Source organism: Hippocampus guttulatus, chromosome 2 (assembly GCF_054856545.1).
Source record: "Hippocampus guttulatus isolate MCC_2025c chromosome 2, RoL_Hgut_1.0, whole genome shotgun sequence".
NCBI classification, from domain to species: domain Eukaryota; kingdom Metazoa; phylum Chordata; class Actinopteri; order Syngnathiformes; family Syngnathidae; genus Hippocampus; species Hippocampus guttulatus.
In genome coordinates, this window is record NC_141262.1 from 7565641 (window position 1) to 7590474 (window position 24834).

Consider the following 24834-nt stretch of genomic DNA (forward strand, 5'->3'; position numbering starts at 1 on the left):
TGGCCCATTCCTACAGGAGAATGCAGAAATGAAAATGTGAGTCACAACATCTTATTTTGTCCTAATGCAGAGGACAGAACTGCCTGTTCGAGACTATCTGATGCTCTCTAGAAATCATATTTTTTTCCCTTCCTTCCCCCCAGCCCCTATCAAAAGATGTTACTGTGCAAAATGTCAGGGAGAGAGAGCGGGGGTTGGGGGGGGGGGGCAAGAGAAGTAATCTCCATCTCCTTTCTGATCACAAGTGGAATAATTGGAAACCTCTTAGGCTCATTACACAAGTTGCCCGCCAGCCAAAAGATAGCTCCAGCTGCCCCTCTCCATTCATGTCGAAGCTTTGAAAAATACTGCTTTCTCCAGTAACAACTCTTCACAAGATGCAATGACAAGAGGTCCTATATTAAAGGGCGATGCCTTTTTTTTTTTGAAAGGGGAGATACAGCTTTCAACATGCACAGTCAAACATCAGTCAAAGGAGTCGAAAGAGGCTTAAAAACAAGAGAGACGATATAGACGGCTTGTTAACAATTGAACCCTGTGACTGATCTGCTCTGTGCTGCTATCAAAACTATGTTTGTCATGATTATGATTCTAATTACTACTACTGTGTTACCCAGATTAACCTTAGCGGCGGCTTTAAATCACCTGCTCTGAAGGCAGGCCAGTCATGCCTATGAAGAACGGCGCCAATGTCCCCTCAGATAAATCCAGTCTAATTAGCCGTGTGCATTACAGGGCCTATCTGCTGCGAATAATTAGAGCTACTGTAGCAAAGGTCATGCAAAACTATTCAGAGAGGATGCGGACAGCATGGATAATACAATACAAAGGGGAGGGGGCAATAGGATGGCATTCTTCTTTTTTGCCACCTTTGAGAGCTCCTTTTCAAATCGATTTAATTGCACGGTGCATCGCTGAACTCCTATTGACACAAAAGCTATAGGGTGTGTCTTTGTACCTTTGGAGGTGAGATCGCTGCCCCCACTCTCACCTCGTGGTTGCGTCTGATAATTATCTGCCGTCTAATGTGTTTGAGGTAACCCTTTAAGTCCCATTATTAGTTGTGAAGGAGCGAGGAGGTTTGTTGCGCCAACCGCAAGCACGGCTTAATGAGCTGAGACAGAAACACTGAGGCCGAGGTAACAAGTCCCTCCGCCGAGGTCCCTCCATTTCGCCGCCAGCCTCGCCTCCCCCGTGTGATTTTGGCAGCATTTTAACTCCCAGGCTGCCTCCCGAGATAAAAGCTCAGGGTTTTACGGGCGGAATCCGCAAGGAATTCAGTCACCTTGTCACCATTGCACCTCCGACAAAATAAGCAACAGCCTCACACTTACACAAGTATCTCAAACAACACATCACCTTATGTGTGCTAAATCGGTGTCTGCTCACTGTTGTAAGCATCAAAATCTGAAAATCTGTACCAAACTTGCCATTTTTATTCACTTATTAAAATTATGGAAAGCATTATTTCTCACCGATACATAAAAACAGAGCATGGAGTTAATTTGGGGCATTTTAATTTTACACATTTTACAATTAAGACAGTTAGGGTGTACCTGCCAACAGCACCTGTACAGTTAATAAACACATCCACTTTGAACATTAAACACATTTCCACCCTGCAAGTTCCTGCTCGTGCAAGTCATTTCCTGACAGGGACAGTACAACAGAAACCATGTAACACGGCTCCAGAAACTCAGTTGTCTATATGTGTGTCAATCAATGTGTGCTCATAAAGCCTATGCGAGCTCAAGCTGTGCTCACTGCTGGGTTCAGTGCACTCAAGTTCAACTGAGATGAACTTTGAAATTAGTCTTTGGAGCACTGTATTTGCTTTAGCTGCTTTGGTGGGATGTACAATGAATCAACGCTCTTTTGGTAGGTGGAACGTTGGCTTCACTAACCAAAGAAAACAACTAAGTACTGTATATCTGATTGGGAGCATTTGTAGATATTCATCCATCGGTTTTCTAAAGCGCTGGGGCCCATCCTACCTGACTTTGGGTGAGGATTGGTTGCGAGTCACTCACAGGCCACATCTATGGACAACTTTATGACTTCAATTGTCCAAAGAAACATGTTTTGGGGATGTAGGAGGAATCCAGAGTCCCAGTGAAAATATATGAAAATAACCGTAGACGTGCTAACCACTATTCTAATGTGCTGCCCATGACCAGAAACTACCCATAAAAAGGTGATCCCTCACCTCCCCGACAATTTCAGTGCATGTACAGAAGTAATATCATATATTCGGGAATATAGTCAATTTCTCTCAAGACAACAAAAAGTTCTTTGACAGCAAAACTAAACGTGAGCAATTTGGTTCATTTCTTTTCAATGCAGCTCTGATCAGTTTGTCACATGCTTTGATCATTGCTGCAGTTTTTCCAGCAGACTCCACTGTGGTGTTAATAAACCAGTGAAAGGCACACACCAAGCTCAACAGGACATCTCATTTTATCCTCTTCCAGTCTGTTGAAAAACACTAAATGAAATTCACTTGGATGGGTGGGAGTGGAAGCATATGCGTTTGTGTCTGTTGGTGTGTGAGGAGTGGGTGGGGTGGTTTAAAAACGGCAAATTGTGATTACCATTGATCTCGTTTGTCAGATGCCTAATCTCTGACTCATCTCCACCCCGGCCACATTGGGTGACGCCGAAGAGCCTTCCCCCGCTTCATTAAATCCCAAACAAGTGTTGAGGGAAGCAGCGATAAACAGGCCCTTATCCTTTTAAAGACACTCCCGTAATCCGACTGTGGTGGGAGGAGGGAAGGGGCTTCATCCTTGAGAGATTTTGTCTGGATTAGAGCTAGTCCCCCAAATTAAACCAAAAGTGTCTCTTTCCCCCATTCGCTAATGCAAACTGGGTGACTGGCTTCCTACCAGGATACAAGATGGATGCCTAGAATTGGAAAAATGTTCTCGTTCAGCCGACATACTTTAATTCTGACCGTTGAGCAATTCCCAGAGTGTCTTGCATACGTCATATACCTGATTCTATTTGCCAACCAGCTGAGCCTCACACAAGCTCCTCGAGCCAAGCTACCCTGTCCCCGTTAACACGACTTCCCATGGCAAAAACAAGGCCAAATCTGCAGCTTAGAGGCTCAAATAATCATCAGTGAGTAGCGTACAAATCAAGAGTCCAAACACCACAACCATGTTGTTTGTCCCCCATCGCTCGAGTTCTCCATTTTGTGTGTGTTGGATTGATTATTTTTAGTCATCATACATTCGCTTATGCCTGACATGATAAATTTATTATGCTTGCAAAGAAGAACGCTTATGCTTGCAATCATTAATTGACTATGCCTGCAATGAAGAACGCTTCTGCTTTTAATAAAGATACATTCTTTATTATGTACTCACATTTTATCCATTATATACTCACTTTTATAATCAAGAATGCTTGGTGCACTGTGTGGAAGTTTAGGGACGCAACCACCTTTCCGAGGACGTGGTTGGGACGAGATAAGTGTTAAGACTAAACAGTGAGCAAGGGTGAACAGTGAATGGAGCCATCAACACCAGCTGCGGCGTGATGTTTTTGTGACAATTGCACACATGTACGTAATTTGCACTCACATACACACACATAGTCAAACAAGTTCAGTGTGTGTTCAACAGCCCCCACCCTTTAGGTTGGACACACCTATGTAGTAGCTTTCCCAATAAATGAGGAGGTGAAGGGGGAGATCGTTAGGGTTACGTGCGGAGAACTGAAACCGAACGCTTCTCCTCGTTCCCTCCTGGTACCAGAATCGAGTCTCCTTGTCTCCTCCTTTTGTTTATTCCTGAGTGTCAAATTGGACAAACCTGACAGTGTGCTCTCAAAGTAGGCGACCACGCATGAATATGGATAAGGGATGTTTTTATAATAACACATTCAGATATTGGCGACTAGACAATACGAGGATTTCTACAGTAAATTGGACACAAACGAGCGCTTGTCATGGGGATTTCTGGCCAATACTGGTGCCAACAGTTAGAAAGTAGGCTGTGAACAGCACAGCAGCCAGCGAGAACACATTAAATATATACTGTATGTTAAATGTTTTCGTATTTCATTGTTTTTTTTTTTCCTTTTAAGGTTATCATAGCAATATATATATACAGGTATATATATATTTTTTAAACAACACAAGGATGTGTAAGGGTGGTCCAGTGGTTAGCGTGTCAACCTCACAGTGTAGTGGTTGTGGGTTCGATCCCGGGTGCGGCCTCCATGTGTGGAGTTTGCATGTTCTCCCCGGGCCTTCTTTGGTTTTCTCCAGGTACTCCGGTTCCTCCCACATTCCAAAAACATGCATGGCAGGCTGATTGAACACTCTAAATTGTCCCTAGGTGTGAGTGTGACCGTGGATGATTGTTCGTCTCTGTGTGCCCTGCGATTGGCTGGCAACCAGTTCAGGGTGGCCCCTGCCTACTGCCCGACGATGGCTGGGATAGGCTCCAGCATGCCCCTTGTCCCTTGTGAGGATAAAGCGGTTCAGAAAATAGATGAATGGATGAACAAGGACGTGTAAATTGACTACCAGTAAACACATTCCTTACCCATACACAAACCCCCGAATAGGATGAACTGTATAAAAAAAAAAAACTCAATAAAATTAAAAGTATGATGGTAACTGCTACCATATGTGTGAGAAAATGCTCTCCCAGAAAGAAAATAATTAATAATACAAGTTATATACCTTTTTCAAAAGTATTTTTCAGACAATCAGCCATTTTGGGATGATAATATTAGCTTGCAGCAAAGCTGTTCAATACATTTTGGTTCGCCCTGATGCGTTTTTGTTAATTAGGCAAAACGAGGATTTGTAACTTTTTCATAGTCCTGATCGTGAACAGGATAAGCGGTATAGAAAAGAGATGGATCGACATGGTCGGAAACTGCTGGTTGAACATAATTGTCTGAAAAGGCTCTATTTGGAAGTAAATATTCAACTTTAATGTGCATTTTTGACAATGAGGGACAACTGGCATGTCAAATATTTCACAACAGTTTCCTTTTCAGCATATTAACTTCAAATGGTTACCTTGCTGTCTGTTGTGTGTTTAAGAGGGAGGAAATGTCATCTGTGCTGTATGTTACACATACAGCAGGGCAAATGTGCTGTATGTTACAAATACAGCACATTTGACAATAAAGTTGTACTTGATACTTGAGCAATTTTGGGACCCTTAACATTATCTGACAGCTAAGCCTTGCCTTTCATGAAGCAATGTTCACTTGTAAAGCCCTGATTCCGACACGTGGTACTGTTTAGTTCACAGTTGGGTAAAACCTAATTAGGCTTGCATTTCCGTCTGCCACGTGAATAGCATTCATAGCATTGCTATTGTTCATGAGTCAGTTCATGAATGCAGTCAAATAAATTACCATACGAAATGAATTTGTATAGCAGCCGGTACCAAAATTAAAGCGTACCAAAAAGTGACACTTTTTGCCGGATATCTTGGAACCGCTTCCAATGCAGAAAACGTGATTCAAAATTATACAATGCCCGCACTCAACAAGAGTTAACATAGCTCAATGATGACCTTGCTGCTTTGGTCGCCAAAGGAATCATCAACCTACATTGTTAAAGCCCAGAGATTATAAAAGGAGGCTTTTTTTTAAAGGAGCACCACCGCTTTACCTTTCTAACTGGAGCAAGGAGCAGATCTCAGGTGGAACTAAAGAAGTTAGCGTGGAAAAAAGACGACACTTAAAGCCGCCTTAGTGAGGCCAAGTTCTTTTCGTTCATTAAGTTGGCTGTCTGGGCTGTGCTATGTCAAACGTTGGACGTGAGGAGAGAGTCAAAATGCGGCAGCCCATTGTGCACCACGGCCTGAATATTACTTCCTAATGCCGAAAGCGAGCCACATGAGGAGGCGGAGTCATTATCAATTTCAAAGCAAAGCAGTCATAACTATTATCATTAGTGGTGTTTTCATCCTCTGCGTCTTCCTGAGCCCAGAAAGAGATGATATCATCTATTCCTGGCACACATTCCTGTCTTCGCAACTTGACCTGGTATTACTCAAGCAAAGAAATGGATTCTCATACCTCTTCAAGCTGCCATTGGGTGTAAATAATACGCCTAGGCCCTTTTCTGGAAACCTTTAATCCCAGGAACACTAGCCTGGGCAGACAGCTGCATATCTGCGTGTGAATGCAAAAATGCAAAGCACTCTTTAATGGAAAGGTGAGACTTCCAAACAGCAAATCCCTGACACCAGACATCAGCAAAATTCTCTCCCAGAGCCTTCATTGTGCTGCTTAATTCTTAATGTCATCTCGCAGCTCCTCCGCTTTATGTCAGGCTCAATCACACCGACTGCTCTGAGATTTGCACAAATCATGAATGGGAATAGCAGCTAAACACACAGAGTGGTGGGGCAACAACGGCTGAGGGAGAAGTGATAAAGGAAGGGGATAACAGGGGTGATGGCGTCAGGTGGGGGGGGGTGAGCACGGGAGAAAAAAAAATGGCAACCACACAGGGCAGAGGGAACGTGAGGCTTCCACACTCAGTCATAGCCCATTAGGCTGGCTGGCTGCAAGTGCTGCAGCTCATTACATGCTCCACCTCTGTTGTGTGGATTCACAATGCACAATTACGCCACCCCGCTGCTCCAACGGACACGTCACCCTGCGCCTCTGAGGCAGCTGATTTCTGCCACCGCTACAGTCAAAACCTCCATATATTAGTCCCTGATGCAAATGCAGGCTTATGTCTTGAAACAAAAACACCATTTGAATGTTCTCAAATGAAATGAAGGGCCTCTGCACCAGTGGAGCGAACAAAACAATGCAGCATTTGCCTGTCTGTTTGCTACTTCAGTGCCACTCTTATAATACTTTCTTCTTACTCTTAAAAAGCATGAATAACCAGCCACAATAGCAGTGCCGTGGCAAAGCGCGACAGCATATCTTCAGTTGGATTTCTTCCACCCGTGCCGGCAAATTGTTTGATAAGTCTCCGTGCTTACTATTCTACAATAATGCATGCAGAAGTTGACATTTGATCTGATGGAGGGAAATGCTAACTAACATCTTCCCGTTACCTCCTTGTTTCAAGCTTCAGCAAAAAGGTCACTCTTCCCTGGTGTCAGAGCTGTTTGCTCGAGGAACTTTCCATTCACAGCAAGTATTAAATATGTGCCTGTGCCCCTACGTTGAGGAAAACAAGTCATTAGACCATCCATCCATCCATTTTCTAATCCGTTTATCCTCATGAGGGTCGCGGGCTTGCTGGAGCCTATCCCAGCTGTTTTCGGGCAATAGGCGGGATACACCCTGAACCAGTTGCCAGCCAATCGCAGGGCACTCAGAGACGAACAGCCATCCGCGCTCACATTCACACCTAGGGACAATTTAGAGTGCGCCATGCATGTTTTTGGAATGTGGGAAGAAACCGGAGAACCCGGAGAAAACCCAGGCAGGCGTAACAGCTAACAAAGTGCTTTACTCCAGTTAACATAAAATAACAAAATAATATAACACACCACATAACATATGACACGGACAAACATTTATAAATTCAATTCATGAATGTCATTTGTTTCTTTTTTGTCTTGAGTTTCTTAAAATCTGAAATAAAGAGACCCGCTGCTTATTTGGCAATATTAGAGGAGATTAATTGGTGCAGAAATTAGAAACAAATAATAATGAAAAAACAAAAACACTGTACGGATTGCAAACACATTCCTCCCTTGGCCATATCAAATCTTTGGGTTTGTGTTTTTAAATATGCAAGCTGACCTTTTCTCCCTGACAAAAATGCAGGGCATTCTCAGAGGCTACACCGAGGCCCATTACTGGAATATGAGCTATTTCTTTGTCCGTAATATCCTGCTTGAGTCATAAGTTTTCTTGAAAGCTTAATAAACCTTTGCGAGAAACAATGCTGATAATTATGCGCTTGATGGTAAACATTTGCATATTCATGTGCTCTGATGGGACTTGAGACAGTCCGGTGATTTCCATGAAAGGAAACACAATGTGGCATATTTATGTCTGAGAGTTTAATTTGAGAAATTAAAAGCGGGAGTGGGGCGGGTGAAAAAACGCCACTGGATACTCATTTAAATGGATAATTACGTCCATGCAGCATCGCTTGCGGGGCTTAACAAGGTGCGTAATGATGTCCTGTTCCCCAGTGATAAACATCAACACGATGTCCATTTCCTTCACTCCATTTAGCCTTCTCCAAATTACATGTGGACCCATCAACCTCGGTCCAAAGTTCTTGTAGCCTTACTTGCGTTCGCATCCACAAAAAGTCTTGAGAGAGATTCATGCTGCCGTGTCGCTGATTCTGCAATGAATCCCTTTTTTATGATGTATAATACAAAATATGTCCTCATTTTCCTCCTTTTCAGTGCTTTTGAACAAAGCTGGATAAAAAGTAGATGATTATGGTAACTACCTTGTGTCTGCTGAATAAGATATATTGTCACACACAGTGTAAAATCCACTTAAGCCACTATCCGCACTTCATGCCACCATCTGTGATGCACTGAAGTAATATTTATCTCCAAGTACAAAGTAATCCATTCTGACATTCTACCATTAGAAATGTGACATTTCCTGCCATTGTGGTAGTTCGAAGTAGTCAAGGAGTGAAAAAAAAAAGTGTCCTTAACTGAAGGCCGGGTTTTATAGAAAGAAATGAATAGCAGCCTGTAGGGTGCAGACCTTTGCTTGGGCAGATGGGCAGATGGATGGATGCATGGATAGACAGATAGACAGTCAGTGAGACAGATAGGTATTTGTTATCATAGTTTCAAAAATGTCACTCATAGCAAGTTGCCAGTTGCCAAAATGTTACCAGAGGTCAGTTACCAAAGTTATCAAAAGTTAGTAAAAAACATTATGAAAATACAAACAAAGATTCATTTCCAAAAGTTACCAAAAATCTTCCCAAAAGCTCGTCATAAAAACTTACCAAAGTTGTCACCAATATAGACAGCATTTTACCCTTAGTTAGTTAACAAAGGTGACAAAGCAAAGGCTATTCAACAAAACTAAATACCAAATTATTTCCAAAGTTGGTTTATATCATACACAAAACTGTTACTGCGTTTAGTTGCCAAATGCTACCAATAGTGTTACCAAAAGTTATATGCCAAACTTGACCAAAGGTTACAATAACCAATAATGCTACCAAAAAGTTTCCATAGCTTCCAAAAATATTAACAAAGATTCCATAATGTCACCTTAAGTCAGTTACCAAAGTCACCCAAAATGTTACCAAAATATCGCCAAAGTTTAGTTGTCTAAAGTTAGCAAAAATATTTCAAAATGTCCTCTCCGTGAGCCGTCACCTTACCGTGGTGGAGGGGTTTGTGTGTCCCAATGATCCTAGGAGCTAAGTTGTCTGGGGCTTTATGCCCCTGGCAGGGTCACCCATGGCAAACAGGTTCTAGGTGAGGGACCAGACAAAGCACGGCTCCAAGACCCCTTATGATAAAAAAAATTAAAGGATCTCAGTTTCCCTTGCCCGGACGCGGGTCACCGGGGCCCCCCTCTGGAGCCAGGCCTGGAGGTGGGGCTCGTTGGCGAGCGCCTGGTGGCCGGGCCTACACCCATGGGGCCCGGCCGGGCTCAGCCCGAAGAGGCAACGTGGGTCCCCCTTCTCATGGTCTCACCACCCGTGGGAGGGGTCAAAGGGGTCGGGTGCAATGCGAGCTGGGCGGCAGCCAAAGGCGGGGACCCTGGCGGTCCGATCCTCGGCTGCAGAAGCTAGCTCTTGGGACATGGAATGTCACCTCTCTGGCAGGGAAGGAGCCCGAGCTGGTGTGTGAGGTAGAGAAGTTCCGACTGGATATAGTCGGACTTGCCTCCACACACAGCCTGGGTTCTGGTACTAGTTCTCTCGAGAGGGGTTGGACTCTCTTCCACTCTGGAGTTGCTCATGGTGAGAGGCGCAGAGCAGGTGTGGGCATACTCATTGCCCCCCGGCTCAGTGCCTGTACATTGGGGTTCACACCGGTAGACGAGAGGGTTGCTTCCCTCCGCCTTCGGGTGGGGGGACGGGTCCTGACTGTTGTTTGTGCATATGCACCAAACGGCAGCTCAGCATACCCACCCTTTTTGGAGTCCTTGGAGGGTGTGCTGGAGAGTACTCCTGCTGGGGACTCCCTTGTTCTGCTGGGGGACTTCAATGCTCACGTGGGCAATGACAGTGAGACCTGGAGGGGCGTGATTGGGAGGAACGGCCCCCCCGATCAGAACTCGAGTGGTGTTTTGTTATTGGACTTCTGTGCTCGCCACGGATTGTCCATAACGAACACCTTGTTCAAACATAAGGGTGTCCATATGTGCACTTGGCACCAGGACACCCTAGGCCGTAGTTCGATGATCGACCTTGTGGTTGTATCATCGGATTTGCGGCCGCATGTTTTGGACACTCGGGTGAAGAGAGGGGCGGAGCTGTCAACTGATCACCACCTGGTGGTGAGTAGGCTCCGATGGTGGGGGAAGATGCCGGTCCGTCCTGGCAGACCCAAACGTATTGTGAGGGTTTGTTGGGAGCGTCTGGCAGAATCCCCTGTCAGAAGGAGTTTCAACTCCCACCTCCGACAGAGCTTTTCCCATGTTCCGGGGGAGACGGGGGACATTGAGTCCGAGTGGACCATGTTCCGTGCCTCTATTGTTGAGGCGGCCAATCTGAGTTGTGGCCGTAAGGTGGTTGGTGCCTGTCGTGGCGGCAACCCTCGTACTCGCTGGTGGACACCAGCAGTAGGGGATGCCGTCAAGCTGAAGAAGGAGTCCTATCGAGCCTTTATGGCCTGTGGGACCCCAGAGGCAGCTGACGGGTATCGACTGGCCAAGCGGAACGCAGCTTCGGTGGTCGCCGAGGCAAAAACCCGAGCGTGGGAAGAGTTCGGTGAGGCCATGGAAGCCGACTTCCGGACGGCTTCCAGGAAATTCTGGTCCACCATCCGACGTCTCAGGAGGGGGAAGCAGTGCACCACTAACACTGTGTACAGTGGGAATGGGACGCTGCTGACTTCGACTCGGGACGTTGTGAACCGGTGGGCAGAGTACTTCGAAGACCTCCTCAACTCCACCAACACGTCTTCCTTGGAGGAAGCAGAGTCTGAGGACCCTGAGGTGGGCTCTCCTATCTCTGTGGTTGAAGTCACCGATGTGGTTAAAAAGCTCCTCGGTGGCAGGGCCCCAGGGGTGGATGAGATCCGCCCGGAGTTCCTCAAGGCTCTGGATGTTGTGGGGCTGTCCTGGTTGACACGCCTCTGCAACATCGCGTGGTCAACGGGGAGAGTGCCTCTGGATTGGCAGACCGGGGTGGTAGTCCCTCTTTTTAAAAGGGGGGACCGGAGGGTGTGTTCCAACTACAGAGGGATCACACTCCTCAGCCTCCCTGGTAAGGTCTATTCAGGGGTGCTGGAGAGGAGGGTCCGTCAGGAAGTCGAGCCTCAGATTGAGGAGGAGCAGTGTGGTTTTCGTCCCGGCCGTGGAACAGTGGACCAGCTCTACACCCTTAGCAGGGTCCTCGAGGGTATGTGGGAATTCGCCCAACCAGTCTACATGTGTTTTGTGGACTTGGAGAAGGCGTTTGACCGTGTCCCTCGGGGAGTTCTGTGGGGGGTGCTTCGTGGGTATGGGGTACCGAACCCCCTGATACGGGCTATTCGGTCACTATACCACCGATGTCAGAGTTTGGTTCGCATTGCCGGCAGTAAGTCGGAATCGTTTCCAGTGAGGGTAGGACTCCGCCAAGGCTGCCCTTTGTCGCCGATTCTGTTCATAATCTTTATGGACAGAATTTCTAGGCGCAGCCGAAGCGTTGAGGGCGTCCGTTTTGGTGGCCTCAGTATTGCATCCCTGCTTTTTGCAGATGATGTGGTGCTGTTGGCTCCTTCAAACGGGGCTCTCCAACTCTCACTGGAGCGTTTCGCAGCTGAGTGTGAAGCGGTTGGGATGAAAATCAGCACCTCCAAATCTGAAACCATGGTCCTCAGTCGGAAAAGGGTGGAGTGCCCCCTCCGGGTCGGGGGAGAGATCTTGCCCCAAGTGGAGGAGTTTAAGTATCTTGGGGTCTTGTTCACGAGTGAGGGCAGGAGGGAGCGAGAGATCGACAGGCGGATCGGTGCAGCGTCTGCTGTGATGCGGACGTTGTATCGGTCTGTCGTGGTGAAGAAGGAGCTGAGCCAAAGGGCGAAGCTCTCAATTTACCGGTCGATCTACGTTCCAACCCTCATCTATGGTCACGAGCTATGGGTCGTGACCGAAAGAACGAGATCCCGGATACAAGCGGCCGAAATGAGTTTTCTCCGCAGGGTGTCCGGGCTCTCCCTTAGAGATAAGGTGAGAAGCTCGGTCATCCGGGAGGGGCTCAGAGTCGAGCCGCTTCTCCTCCACATCGAGAGGAGCCAGATGAGGTGGCTTGGGCATCTGATTCGGATGCCTCCTGAACGCCTCCCTGGTGAGGTGTTCCGGGCATGTCCCACCGGGAGGAGACCCCGGGGAAGACCCAGGACACGCTGGAGTGACTATGTCACCCAGCTGGCCTGGGAACGCCTCGGGATCCCCCGGGGAGAGCTGGAAGAAGTAGCTAGGGAGAGGGAAGTCTGGGCTTCCCTGCTAAAGCTGTTGCCCCCGCGACCCGGCCCCGGATAAGCGGTAGAAGATGGATGGATGGATGGATGGATGGATTTCAAAATGTATTTACCATTGTAACCAAAAGTGACAAAAAATGAACTTGGAGTGAACCCGGGCACTAAACAAATAAACACGAAACACACCAATAATCTTCCAAGCTGCGATAAAAACATGTTTCACGTGCAAAATCATTGACTTTGTATCAACAGATTCATCTTCACTGTTCTTTGAGCCCTGAGAGCTGCATGTCACTTGCGCACCTTTTTTTCTACGCCGCAACTGACTTTCCAACCACAAGTCCTCAACATCCACATGAAGGGCTGCACCGCTGTCGGGCTCTGACTGTGGAAGCAGTGCAACAGAAGAATTAGCAGCATGTGTGTGTGTGTGTGTGTGTGTGTGTGTGTGTGTGTGTGTGTGTGTGTGTGTGTGTGTGTGTGTGTGTGTGTGTGTGTATGGAACCACGGCCAAACTCATTTAGAGAGGGCACTAAGTGCATCTCTGTCACCCACTGTTCATTCATTTCTGACGGTTGGGGCTTTGTTCGGCCTTATAAACCCTGACACTTGAAAAATAGTGCTGCCTTTCTCAAATCTCAGCCTCGAAAGCGACTAAAATAATGAACAGGATCATTCACCAATCAATCAGGAGGACACACTGAAGCTTTTGTTTTCTTTTCGCGATGGGGTGTTTGGGGGTGGTCGATGAAACTCTTCTTTAAGTGGGAGGAGACTGAAAAGGCTGCCTCACAAACATTTGATAATAGCGTACACGCTAGTCGGAAAAGTATCCCTTTGCTTGGTCAATGATTTGAGTGAACATTGGGTTTTAAAAAGCTAATGGCTTTTTTAGGCTTGTTGAGGTAATAAGCAAAATGTATATATTTTTTTCTCAGCCCATGAATGGGAGAATAAGGTTGTTTTAAAATGCCAAAGTCAGAAATATTGAGCGAATAGGTATTATTGCAATTTACAGTAATATAATGCCTCCCCCCCCCCCTCTCCCTACCCAGTCTTTTCCTTTCTGAATTCTGACTGTAATTTCCCCATTGCGGGACAAATAAAGGATATCTTAATCTTAAAGCAGTATGAAGCACACCTGAAGTAAACCACATATTCTCAATCACACTGCTCTAAAGCTCTGTGCAACACATCATAACAGCCAACATTTATCGCTAAGCGTATATTAAACCCAAAATTACAACTACAGTAACATTAAAAGGCCACTCTAAATGCAGGATCATTATGATGTCCGATGATTGACAATGCCTCTCCTTCCCAAGTCAGCCTCTACGATGTAAATGATAATCTCACAGCTCATGCTTCAAATAAAGGAGACAACCCATAGGAGATGTTTTGTGTGAGGGTTTTGTGTGTGTGTGTGTGTGTGTGGGTGTATGTGTGTGTGTGTGTGTGTGCGTGCGCACATGTGTTTTCATCACAAATGTAGAAGGCCACCTGCAATGATGCGAATGATGGCAACACATTTGCCTCTCGCTCATTATGACATGTTTGGCTGTAGCCATGCATCTTGGTATGATGTTGAGAATCTGTTAGAATGTAGGCACCAGATTTGTTCACATAATGAATGCCATGACATACAGTAGGAGCCAGGTAAACCATTTTTATTTTATCATAATCAATCGGTGAGTAAGCCAGTGATAACAATAAAAATGCAGATAATAAATGTGCCGATAATATACACTACCGCATTGTGTTTTCATTTACAAATGTGCGATCATATTTATAAAATCTATACCTATGTAGATTGTGCTTATTCATTAATTTGAGGTTTTGATGTTCAGTGTACATTATATTGAGTATATTAGGAGTCAACGTGTGCACTACCTAATAACTGCATAATTCAATCCAATGTGTATCTGGAATGAAATTGTGAGGATTGCAACTATGAAATGGTGCATAGTGCCCGAGACCTGCATTGATTATCAGTCAGCTAGAGACGTCCTAGTTTCTGCCTCATTTGTCACTCTCTCTCATTAATTACCAGTATGAAATGGGGGGGGGGGGGGGCTGGCTGAGATGAATCAATACAGTTAGAATAACTTATCTTCCCACTATGTGCTAATTAACTGGAATCACAGGTGTAAGAAGCCTTCTAACATATTCATAAACACATTGTAGCCAAAGGCCATTCTTTTACTGTATAATTGTCTTTCTGAGAAAGTGATAAACTATAATTAAACTATGGGAAAGACAGCCCTATGTTTGTGTTGAGCATCCGCATCCAACACATGCAGTTCCAACAGCCATGTCACAGCTGACATGCTTAAAAACAATGGACGAGAGGGGATGTAGAAGTATATACTGGTTCATCTTCTCACCAGAGAGAATACAATATACACAACTGCAGGTATGAGGCCTTGAAGGAGACCTGTCACTGTCACCTGGTACTCTCTTGGTCTGGTCTGTTGTTTGAGTCCAGGATGTGTATTTGTGTGATGTGGCAATCCTTTGTCTGAAGCAGGAAAAGCTTTGTAACCAGCTGCAGTGGCATGAGCAGGATGCTCACTAGCTCACATCAGCAAACAATTGAGTATTTAATATGTGCATTGATCACAAGCAAAGGCTGCGATGAATGCTTGTCGCCTCCACTGGCAAAACCAGATCAGACCACATAGCCACATGGTGACTGATCAAAAGAACATGAGTGGAAAATAACTGAACCATGGAGTAAGAACTTTGGAATGATTGCAATTTTTGACCATATTTTCCCACTGGCTTAACATTCTTTTTAAAATGAGAACATATTGACTGTTGACTTTGTTCATATCATTATTTTTTTCATTATTGACCATTTTTCAAGATACCCTTCCAAGTTCATTCACCAAAAGTTGACAAATTGTTACCCAAAGTAGGTACATAAAAAGTTACCAAAATGTTCGTTACTACAGTTTCCAAACATGGTGCCAAATGTCAGCATGTTGGTAAACAAAAGATTGCCTTTTTTCCCCAAAATTTCAGTTCGCAGTTTTGAAAAATTGAATAATACAGTGACAAATGTTTGTCACGAGAAGGTATCAAAAATGTATTAAAAACTAGTTTCCAAAACTGTTCCTCAATATTCACAAGCTTTTGTCATGTTACTGAGCGAACGGTTGCCAAAACAAAAGCTCCTTTTGCACAGGGTGAGTGAATCATTATTACAGAAAGCAGCTATCCTAATCATGGAGGAGTGTCCAAAGGGAGAGGGCTGACTCAAGCGGTTTTCAGTTCAAGATGTCTCCTTATCATTTCTGATACATTCCAACGCTCTTTGCCAGCATTACAAATGGTGCTGCAATGATACCAACAGCATTTCTTATTTAAGCGCAACATTTGCTTGTGCTGCGGGATTTCTGTCGACGGCAGATGTCGCGGCGGGAAGTAGAGAAAACAACAGCAACTGTGCCGTCGAGGTAAACGCAGTCGAAGGTTAAAGCGCGGTCTTGCTGGCATTTCCAGACACAGGGGCTGGCTGGCTCAAAGAGATGCTTGTCAACTTCAGGAGAAGTGGCCGGCTATGAAGCCTGCGTGCTAAGCAGGCCCGGCCTCCATCAAGCCAATCAAGTGACTCCAAGACAACATTGGCCCAGGCACCTGGCACTGGCACTCATTCACCAGTCTTCACTCCTTTCGCTCGTCTCTGTTTGCCCTCACACGGCTCCATCAAGGCGGCTCAGAGCTTTGCATACAAGATTATCGGAATCAATCGAACCTAATTTGTCTAACTCTTTACTTTTTCATTAGGCCGGGCAAATCAAGGCTCGGCTAATCCGGTAGCAAATGTGCTTTTATGGAATCATTAAGACACAGAGGAAGGATGCTTCAGGAGCTTGTGCGAATGCCTCGCCAGGTTTGTGTGTTTTTTGAGGGGGGATAAAGATTAAAGTTGCAGCCAGCTGACAAACATTTATAACAGCATTTCCCAACCTTATCGAGCCAAGGCCTGTTTTCCATTTGAAGACTCTCACAGCACACCACCCAACAAAAATGTCACTTATAAGTATGTCTAATATTATATAATAATCGATTTTTCTCTGAGGCTGTTTAGTTGAAAAAAACAACACAACTATTCGTCTGTTCTATGAATGGCAAAATGTAGCCGCAAAGTCAATTGTACCTTCTGCCATCTAGTGGAAGAGCATTTCACTGTACTGCCTGTCACTATATGTCAAAAAAAAAATTCATTTTCGGACTAAATTGGGTAGGTTCCTAAGGCATCTGTGCCATGGCACCAGAGATAAGAATCACTGATATGATGCTCTCTGTGTTTTCCTGCAATGTATAAACGAACTGATGAAAACATGACACTATGATTTTTAACAGTATTTCAGCTGATTGCGGATAGATGTTTTTTCTATGTATGCCTTGCGATTGGCTGGCAACCAGTTCAGGGTGTCCCCCACCTACTGCGGAAAGACAGCTGGGATAGGCTCCAGCATGCCCGCGACCCTTGTGAGAATAAGCGGATTATAAAATGGATGGATGCTTTCACCATGAGGTAACATTTGATAAGCATTTTTAGAATTAATGTTGCCTAAAAATGGGATTATTCATCTGTATCGCATTGTGTTTAGGCACCCTTAAATGGGAAAGTGACTTGTGTTGTTTCTCGTGTACAGTAGTGGTCGGATGGAGCGAGACACAATCTGTTGATTGGTTGACCAGAGATAAAGTGTTCCAAAACACTCAAGGATTCAAAGCCATTTGTTTCTTGGCTATGAAAAACAAACTATCTTTGAATCTTTTGCAAGCTGTGTCCCACTACTATGATGTCACACCAGTGATGTGCGAAATGTAGGTATCTCACAAACATACCGGTAATCTGTTTACAGAGCCGACATGGATATCTTTATATAAATGGGGTGAACAAAACTCTTCTGTACTATTTACTGGAAATGTGGTTGTAGTGGGTGACACTGTCGATCCGCCAAGCATCGCCAGGCATCGCCAGGCATCATTATGTCTTCCCTATCTTATTCATGCACTGCATAAGAACCAGCTCAGACAGGCCAAGTAAATCAACATGCCTGTAAGTAGGTCTCGTTGACCTCTCCGGATCCATTGCTGCCGGAATATCTCTGGATCATCTGCTCAATATGCCAATATCCATCTGGTGTTTCTTGCTGTAAGACCCCAACACCCCATCTTCCTCTCCATGAATGTCAAAGAGCGATTGGAGTCATCAATTTTGCCGCCCGGTAGCGCGTGTGGACGCAGAACCTTTCCTGGTGCTGCCTTTTGGAGTACGTGTTTCGCAACGTCCTCCGCAGACAAAGCAAAGACTTACATATGCAGTCACTCACGGAACTGTTGCCTGCTCTGGCAGGATTCAGGAGAAGTGGGTCATGACAACGGAGAGGTGTGTTGCACAAGAAATCCAATGAAGCAGTTCATATATTGGAAAGTGTATGAAATAAAGATCAGCTGGTCTGCATATGCTGTCAGTTCAAATAGTTTTTGCCGTCAGACCTTCTCTGCTCTGCTGGAGCCGTGCATAGTATGTCAGGATAATTCAATGGCTGGCTGCACAGAGCAACCATGCACTCACACTGCACGCCCGCTCCGCCAAATGGACAGTGGGCAGGCAATTTAGGCAATGATTATTCTTTCCGCTCGCACCTGAAATTATATGTGATGGAGCTGATTAGCTGGATCGATAGATCATCGCTCAAAGAGGGTTCTCTTTTTGCAGCAGCGAAAGCACAAAAACAAGAAAATGTAAGAAGAAGGGCAAATCATTCCTTTCATCCAGCCTCCAGGTCGTGCTGGTAAAATACGTTCAGTGTCAGGTCAACTTCAACATCTCTTGAAATGCCTTGAACATTTCACTCAAACGGACTGACAAAATGGTCACACATGCCATTTCAAATAGCTTGACCTTCCATCAATGACGGGCAGACATTTCACTGACAGCACCAGCTTTCCTGTGATGGCGTGCTAAATATCACCACAACTTGAGATGTGTTGAAATGTGTCAAATAGTGCCTTGCCGTCCCAATCAGACTATCAACGGATATCAGATGGGTCTTTCAGACACTTTGAGTGAAGACGAAAGTCTAACACCACTTGGGTTTTGGTGATTGTTCACCCAAAATCACTCAGCTTTGCTCCGCGACCTTGTCGCCCAACATAGTCCAGAGCTACCGTGCGCGGTTTCTCACCTCAGGCAGTGGCATGCCGTTGATGATGAGGTCTGGCTGCTGGTGGGCCTGCCCGGTGAACGGGTGCTGATAGCCGTGGTTGGGTGCGGCATTGCGCGAGTTCTGGTTCTCCACGTTGAGGAAGGTGCTCTCGGAGCGCCTGCAGCCCAGTGGCAGGCTCTGCTGGTGGTAGTCGAAGTAGTTGAGCGAAGAGGTGAGTGACGAGCAACTCACCACGTTCATCTTGTCCGTCTCCTCGACATCGCGAGGCACCAGGCGGATGTCGCTCTTGTTCAGCTTCTTCTTCTTGCTCGACTTCTTCTGGTTGCCGTAGGAGTACTCAGCCACCCTACGCAAGTAGAAGAAACTGAACAGACTCAATAAAGCAGTGCTCTGTCTTGGCTTTCCCTTTGCACACAGTCAAATACGTGCTGCCACCATCATGCCGACTACGATGACATTTGGCGCCATGGGTGCCAAACAAATGCTAATTGCCTGTGTCCAGCGGTGGAAAGACCCAGTTAAGGGACTCGGCACCCTGAGACAGCAAAGGAACTGACCTGTTTTTGTATGTCTGGATTTGCATGCTCAACATTGGACATGTCACAAACAGGCAAACAATATGCAAACATGCCAAAAACCACAGATACAAACGACACTGGTTCAACGCAGCACCACTGGTATGTGCAACCATATTCAAAGCACAGAAACCACACTTTTTTTACTATCAAGCAAGCACACAAGCAATATGGAGTTGGTGGTGGGGCTTGAATGGTCGAGAGGACGGGGAGGAGGCGGCTGCAGATTGAAATTCGTTTTGCCTCTTTCTGTGTTTTCCATAGGCTCCAAGAGACAATTTAGACTGAAATAAGAGCGAATGAGCCACAGACTTGTGCTATGTTTCATCAAAGGCTTCTCTGGGAGTGGGAAATAGAAAATTCTTCACACAGGCTTGCGGATTTCCACAGGAGAACAGATGCTATGTCCACATGTCACTCGACACAATTACTACAAATAATTTGTTCTATTTTCTTTTCTTTGCAATCCTTTTAAACAAATTTTATAATCACTCTGAGGAGCATGATTTTTATTGTTCAAATGCGAGTTGGTCCTCTCCAGTCGTGTGTGGAATATCTGAGTGATACTCGCCTCTGATGTGACAATGCCCTCTGCATCTTCACTAAAATGCAGCTCTAATCCTCCCAACACTTCTACAATAGCGCAAGCTAAGAAGAAGCATTGTTTTTCCCTCACTTTTGTTTTTCTCTGAGACTGCATCTTGAAAAGAGCTACCACCATCCCCCATCCCTTGATTTAGAGGAAATAAAATGGGCAGCCGCAAACAAAGAGCAGAATGTTCTCCACCTTGTTTTCATTTATCATTTAGCATGCTGCCTTCCGCTTTGCGTTGCTTCCAAATGCAAATCGTGGTTTTCGAGTCAGACGGGCTGGCTGAAAACAAGCAATCAATTGGAGATAACGGCTCCTCATCGTCAAGGTGGGAGACTGAGTAAGAAGGGCACACATCCCATCACTGCTGATTATAGCACCCAGTGGAGGGGGGGGGGGGGGTCTTGTGTTTTAGAATCTATAGCTGGTAATTGTTTCTACTCTGAGCAATATTTTTAAATGAACAGGCACAATTTCGACCTCCAAAGCCCTTTACATCAAGCTTCTGCCACAGTTGCATCCATCTGCAGTAAATCAGGCTTCAATTTAAAACACTTTGTCTAATGTTAACCGCTTCAAAGCTGCTAGGAAGAGGATTATATGCACTCAGCAGCTACAACATTAGGTCCACCCATATCAACGAGTGATCTCCAATGCATAAGCATAGATAATAATAAACATACAGGTATATCGCACAGTGTGAATCAAAACGTTATCAGCTTTGTCAGACATGTGAAGATGCCTCTTGTATCCAAAACTCCTTTTATATTGTGTAGGTGTACCTAATGATGTGTCCAGTGAAGATATTAAACCGGCCGATGCACAGCAACAAGTAAAATTAGTGAGGTACTATTTTAGAATGATGACAGGCCGAGTGCTTGAAAAAGAACGTCCAAACTTGACTTCCAATAATATTTGAAGCAAAATATGATTATGGCATTAGGTGAAGTCTCAAATCCAATCTATATGTAAATGTATAATGTTAATGTGGCACCGGGGCTGATTGGAGATTGATGAACAAAAACACAGCGTTCGATGTGCAAAAAAAAAAAAAAAACTCATGATGTGCCGCTTCCGAGTAAATTCATTAATTTTGTGACTTGTGTGCTATTTATTTGAGCTCATCCAGACCACATTTGAAATTATTGGTGATTTATTTAGCTTGTACATAATGATACCAATATTAAAGGTGGAATACACCTGACCAACGCTATAATCACAGATCACGGTAACTAGTATCGACCAATCAGCCATGGTTATATAAGAAATGTCTGCGACTGTCACCAAATCAGCAGGGTGTGTTACTTGTCTGGCAACAAGCCCGCAAATTGAACATGACACTCGTACTTATGAGCCAATTGGTCACAAAGGAAAGATTAAATCACTCAATCAGAAGCAACAATGCTCTTCAGATGGACTAATTTGATTTCAAAAGCAGCCTAAAACTACAACAAAGAAGACAAATCTGCAGGCCCAGAATACTGCACAAGGGATTGCAACACACACACACACACACACTCACACACACACTCACGCGCACACACACAAGTGGGTCAGTACCTGCAGTTGTAGGTCCGGATTTCCTTGTTGTCCCTCTTGCACTTAACCGCCACAAAGATCATGGTGACAAAGAGGATGGCAGCGATGGAGCCCAGGGCGATGATGAAGATGAGGGACAGGTTGACGGGTCCGATGGATTCCTGCGCGTTCAAGTCCGGCGACAGGTAAATCATGATGTAGGCCGAGGCAGACAGCGAGGGCTTGCCGTGATCCCGGGCCACCACTGTGATCTCGTAGGTGGATTTGGCGTTCTCACTGAACATGCGGGTGGAGTGCACCTCTCCGTTCACTTGGTTGATCTCGAAGAATGCCCGGTCGCCCTCTGAGATGGTGTAGGCGAGCCGGCCGTTCTCGCCTTCATCGTAGTCGTCAGCCTTGACCTGGGTCACCATGTACCCAGCGCCGGCGTTCCTGGGGATTGACACCTCGGCGGTACCGTTCACCAAAGGCGGGTTGGTCATGACGGGCGTGTTGTCGTTGACGTCCAGCACCACGATTCGCACGGTGGCGTTGCTCGACAAAGACGGATTGCCGTTGTCTCGGGCGAGAACTTTAAAGTCAAAAGTCCTTGTGTACTCATGGTCAAAGGACCTCATGGAGTAAATGCGGCCCGAGGGGTTTATGCTCACGTACGTGTTAACGTCCATGTGCTTAATCTCACCAGGGACTATGGAGTAGGACACGGTTCCGTTCATGCCCAGGTCAGGGTCTTCTGCGGAAACCGCCAGCAGGCAGGAGCCGGGCAGGTTGTTCTCCATCACCATCTCTTGGTAGTGCGGCTTGAGGAAATGCGGCGGGTTGTCGTTCTCATCCGCCACTTTGACCACCAGCGACTTGGTGGCACGCAGGGGAGGGACGCCGCTGTCCTCGGCCTGGATGGTCAGGTTATACGTGTCCTTCTGCTCGCGGTCCAGCCGACCGTCTACCAGGATGGTGGAGAAGCTCTCATACTCCTGCAGCCGGAAGGGGACGTTGCCCTCGAGCCGGCACTGAACCTTGCCGTTGGCCCCTGCATCCTTGTCGGAGACACGCACCAGGGCGATAACGTACCCGCGCTGCGCATTCTCACTCACCTCCACCATCTCTGTGTTGAGGGAGAGCAGGCTGATGACAGGCGGGTTGTCGTTGGTGTCCATCACATTGACGGTGACTTTGCAGTGTGCCGGTATGGAGTTGGGACCCAAATCTTTGGCCTGCACGTCAATCTCGTATATCTGAGCGGTCTCGTAATCCAGAATCCCATTGACGGTGATGATGCCGGTCCGGGGATCAATTTTGAACGCATCCCTCGTTTTCTCGGTGACATAGCTGTTGAAGGAGTACACTACCTCTCCGTTGGTGCCCTCATCGGGATCTGTTGCGTTTAAATCTATGACTAGTGTGTTGGTTGGCGAGTTCTCCATGACATTAACAGTGTACACAGGCTCGTCAAAAACAGGGTTGTTGTCGTTGGAATCAATGACTTTGATGTTTAACTGAACCGCGCCTATTTTTGGCGGGTCTCCTCCGTCCTCCGCGCTGATCTCATAAGCGTAGTGGGACTGGGTCTCTCGGTCTAATGATTTTTGCACGACGAGCTCCGCAATTTTGGAGCCGTCCCCTCGCGTTTTAATCTCCAGTCCGAAAAGCTCGTTGGGGGTGATTGAGTAGGACTGCACTCCGAAGACGCCCGAGTCTGGATCGCTTGCCCCCTCCAGGGGAAACCTGGTCCCGGGGGACGCGTTTTCCGAGATCTCGATGTCAATGTGGCTCGTCGGGAACTTGGGCGCGTTGTCGTTCAAATCCTCGATTTCGACTTTGATGACGCAAATCTCCATCGAGTTGGACATCACTTCAAGAGAAATAATGCACTTGGGGTTCTGGCGGCACACAACATCCCGGTCGATCTTCATTTGCGTGGTAAGAATCCCGGCCGGGCTGAGTTCCACCCAGCGCGGCTCCGAATTGGAGATGACGCGCAAGTAGGGCGGCTGCGGCGCGATTTGGAATCCTTGTTTGAGTGCGTCCTTTGTCACGTTCCCAATCACAGAGCCGGGCTTCATCTCCTCATTTATTCCATATTTGAGGTTAATGACAGCCTCGGCGCCGACCCAAAACAAGAGCTGCAGCGCAATTACATGGATGAATTCCATTTCTTTCCGGACCTGTTGACTTCACCTTAATGAAAACGCTTGATTACTCACTCACCTCCAAAATCATGGCAGGTATAAAATAACGTGTAGAGACAAATGTTTGTGGGTGTACGCACATTTGACATCTATCGGAGTAGTCCTCCCTGCAGCGTAAAACTGCGAAGGGTGACGGCGGGGCTATGCACCGCGCACGGTGTCCGGGCAGGCTGCAGTGATTTAACCGTGCACGTCTTCATCCAAGTGCTGCTGTACATGTCCTTTCCGAGGAGAATTGTCTCACAGGAGCAAAGTGAATCATTGATCCAAATTGAAGGAAAAATCCAGTGAGAGGCAAGTCCCTCAAAATAAAAATAAATACATATATCTATCTATAGAGAGAGAGAGAGAGAGACATGTGCGTGTTAAAAAAAATCGCCCAAGCGATGGTGCTCAAAAGTCCGTTCTTGATTCCCGCATACAGTATATTCTACTTAAATTCGACTGAAGTGCTCAAATATCTGCAAATTAAGCAACAGCTCAAGTCCTATTTTCGTCTCCTGCTCCAGGAATGTCTCGCCACATCAGCAAAGTCCAAGATTGGTTTTTAATTCCAGCACTTCTTTTCCCTCTTACATTCCCTCCTCAAGTCTTGCGGATGCCACTTTCTCCTGCAAAGCACTTGGGGGAGGCGGGGTGAAAGCGCCAAATATCCACGTCATTAAAGAAATCCGTGACAAATTAAAAAGGAAAAAACCACACACACACACAAACAAACAAACGTAGCGACTAAATTGCTCAACTGTGAAGCGAGTGCTCACTGGAAGACCCAGCATCTCCTGTCATCCGAAGTAAAAGAACTCGGAGTCGGACATGCGCTCCTCTCGCTCCACTGACGCACACTGGCAGGCGCGCAGTAGCTCTACAGTCGGGCGTTCAGTGCGTGCGGACCCGCAGTCCCCCCCCCACACCTCTCTCTTCCACTCCCCTCAGCCAATCAGGGGTTACACAGCCAGGGCTGGAGTCACTTGTGGGTGGGGCAAAAAAAAAAAAAAACATGCACGACGGCCAGCAGATATATACTGTACCTACTCCACTCCGCTTTGCAATAACATGCATGCTCCAACATTGCTTTCATACTACAGCTAGCTTTTCCCCCTTTCTTTCAATATTTAGGTACACCTGTATGGTCCAATGACAGCCAATACAAGAGAAGTATGTAAAAATAACAACAAT

General features: G+C 46.1%; 1 protein-coding gene across 2 annotated transcripts in view; it reads right to left on the bottom strand.

The window, feature by feature from the left end:
- The window catches only part of pcdh19 (protocadherin 19), a 69420-nt gene extending 44889 nt beyond the window's left edge, over window positions 1-24531 (bottom strand). The window contains exons 1-2 of one of the 2 annotated variants that reach the window (XM_086133365.1): window positions 21491-24531; window positions 18782-19109 (exon numbers count right to left, since the gene is read on the bottom strand). In XM_086133365.1, the coding sequence (XP_085989491.1) occupies window positions 18782-19109; window positions 21491-23622 (2460 nt within the window). In that variant the 5' untranslated portion in view covers window positions 23623-24531. Of the gene's footprint in view, window positions 1-18781; window positions 19128-21490 lie in introns of both variants that reach the window. The other variant, XM_086133356.1, reaches the window with a different exon arrangement.
- Window positions 24532-24834: the final 303 nt, after the last annotated feature.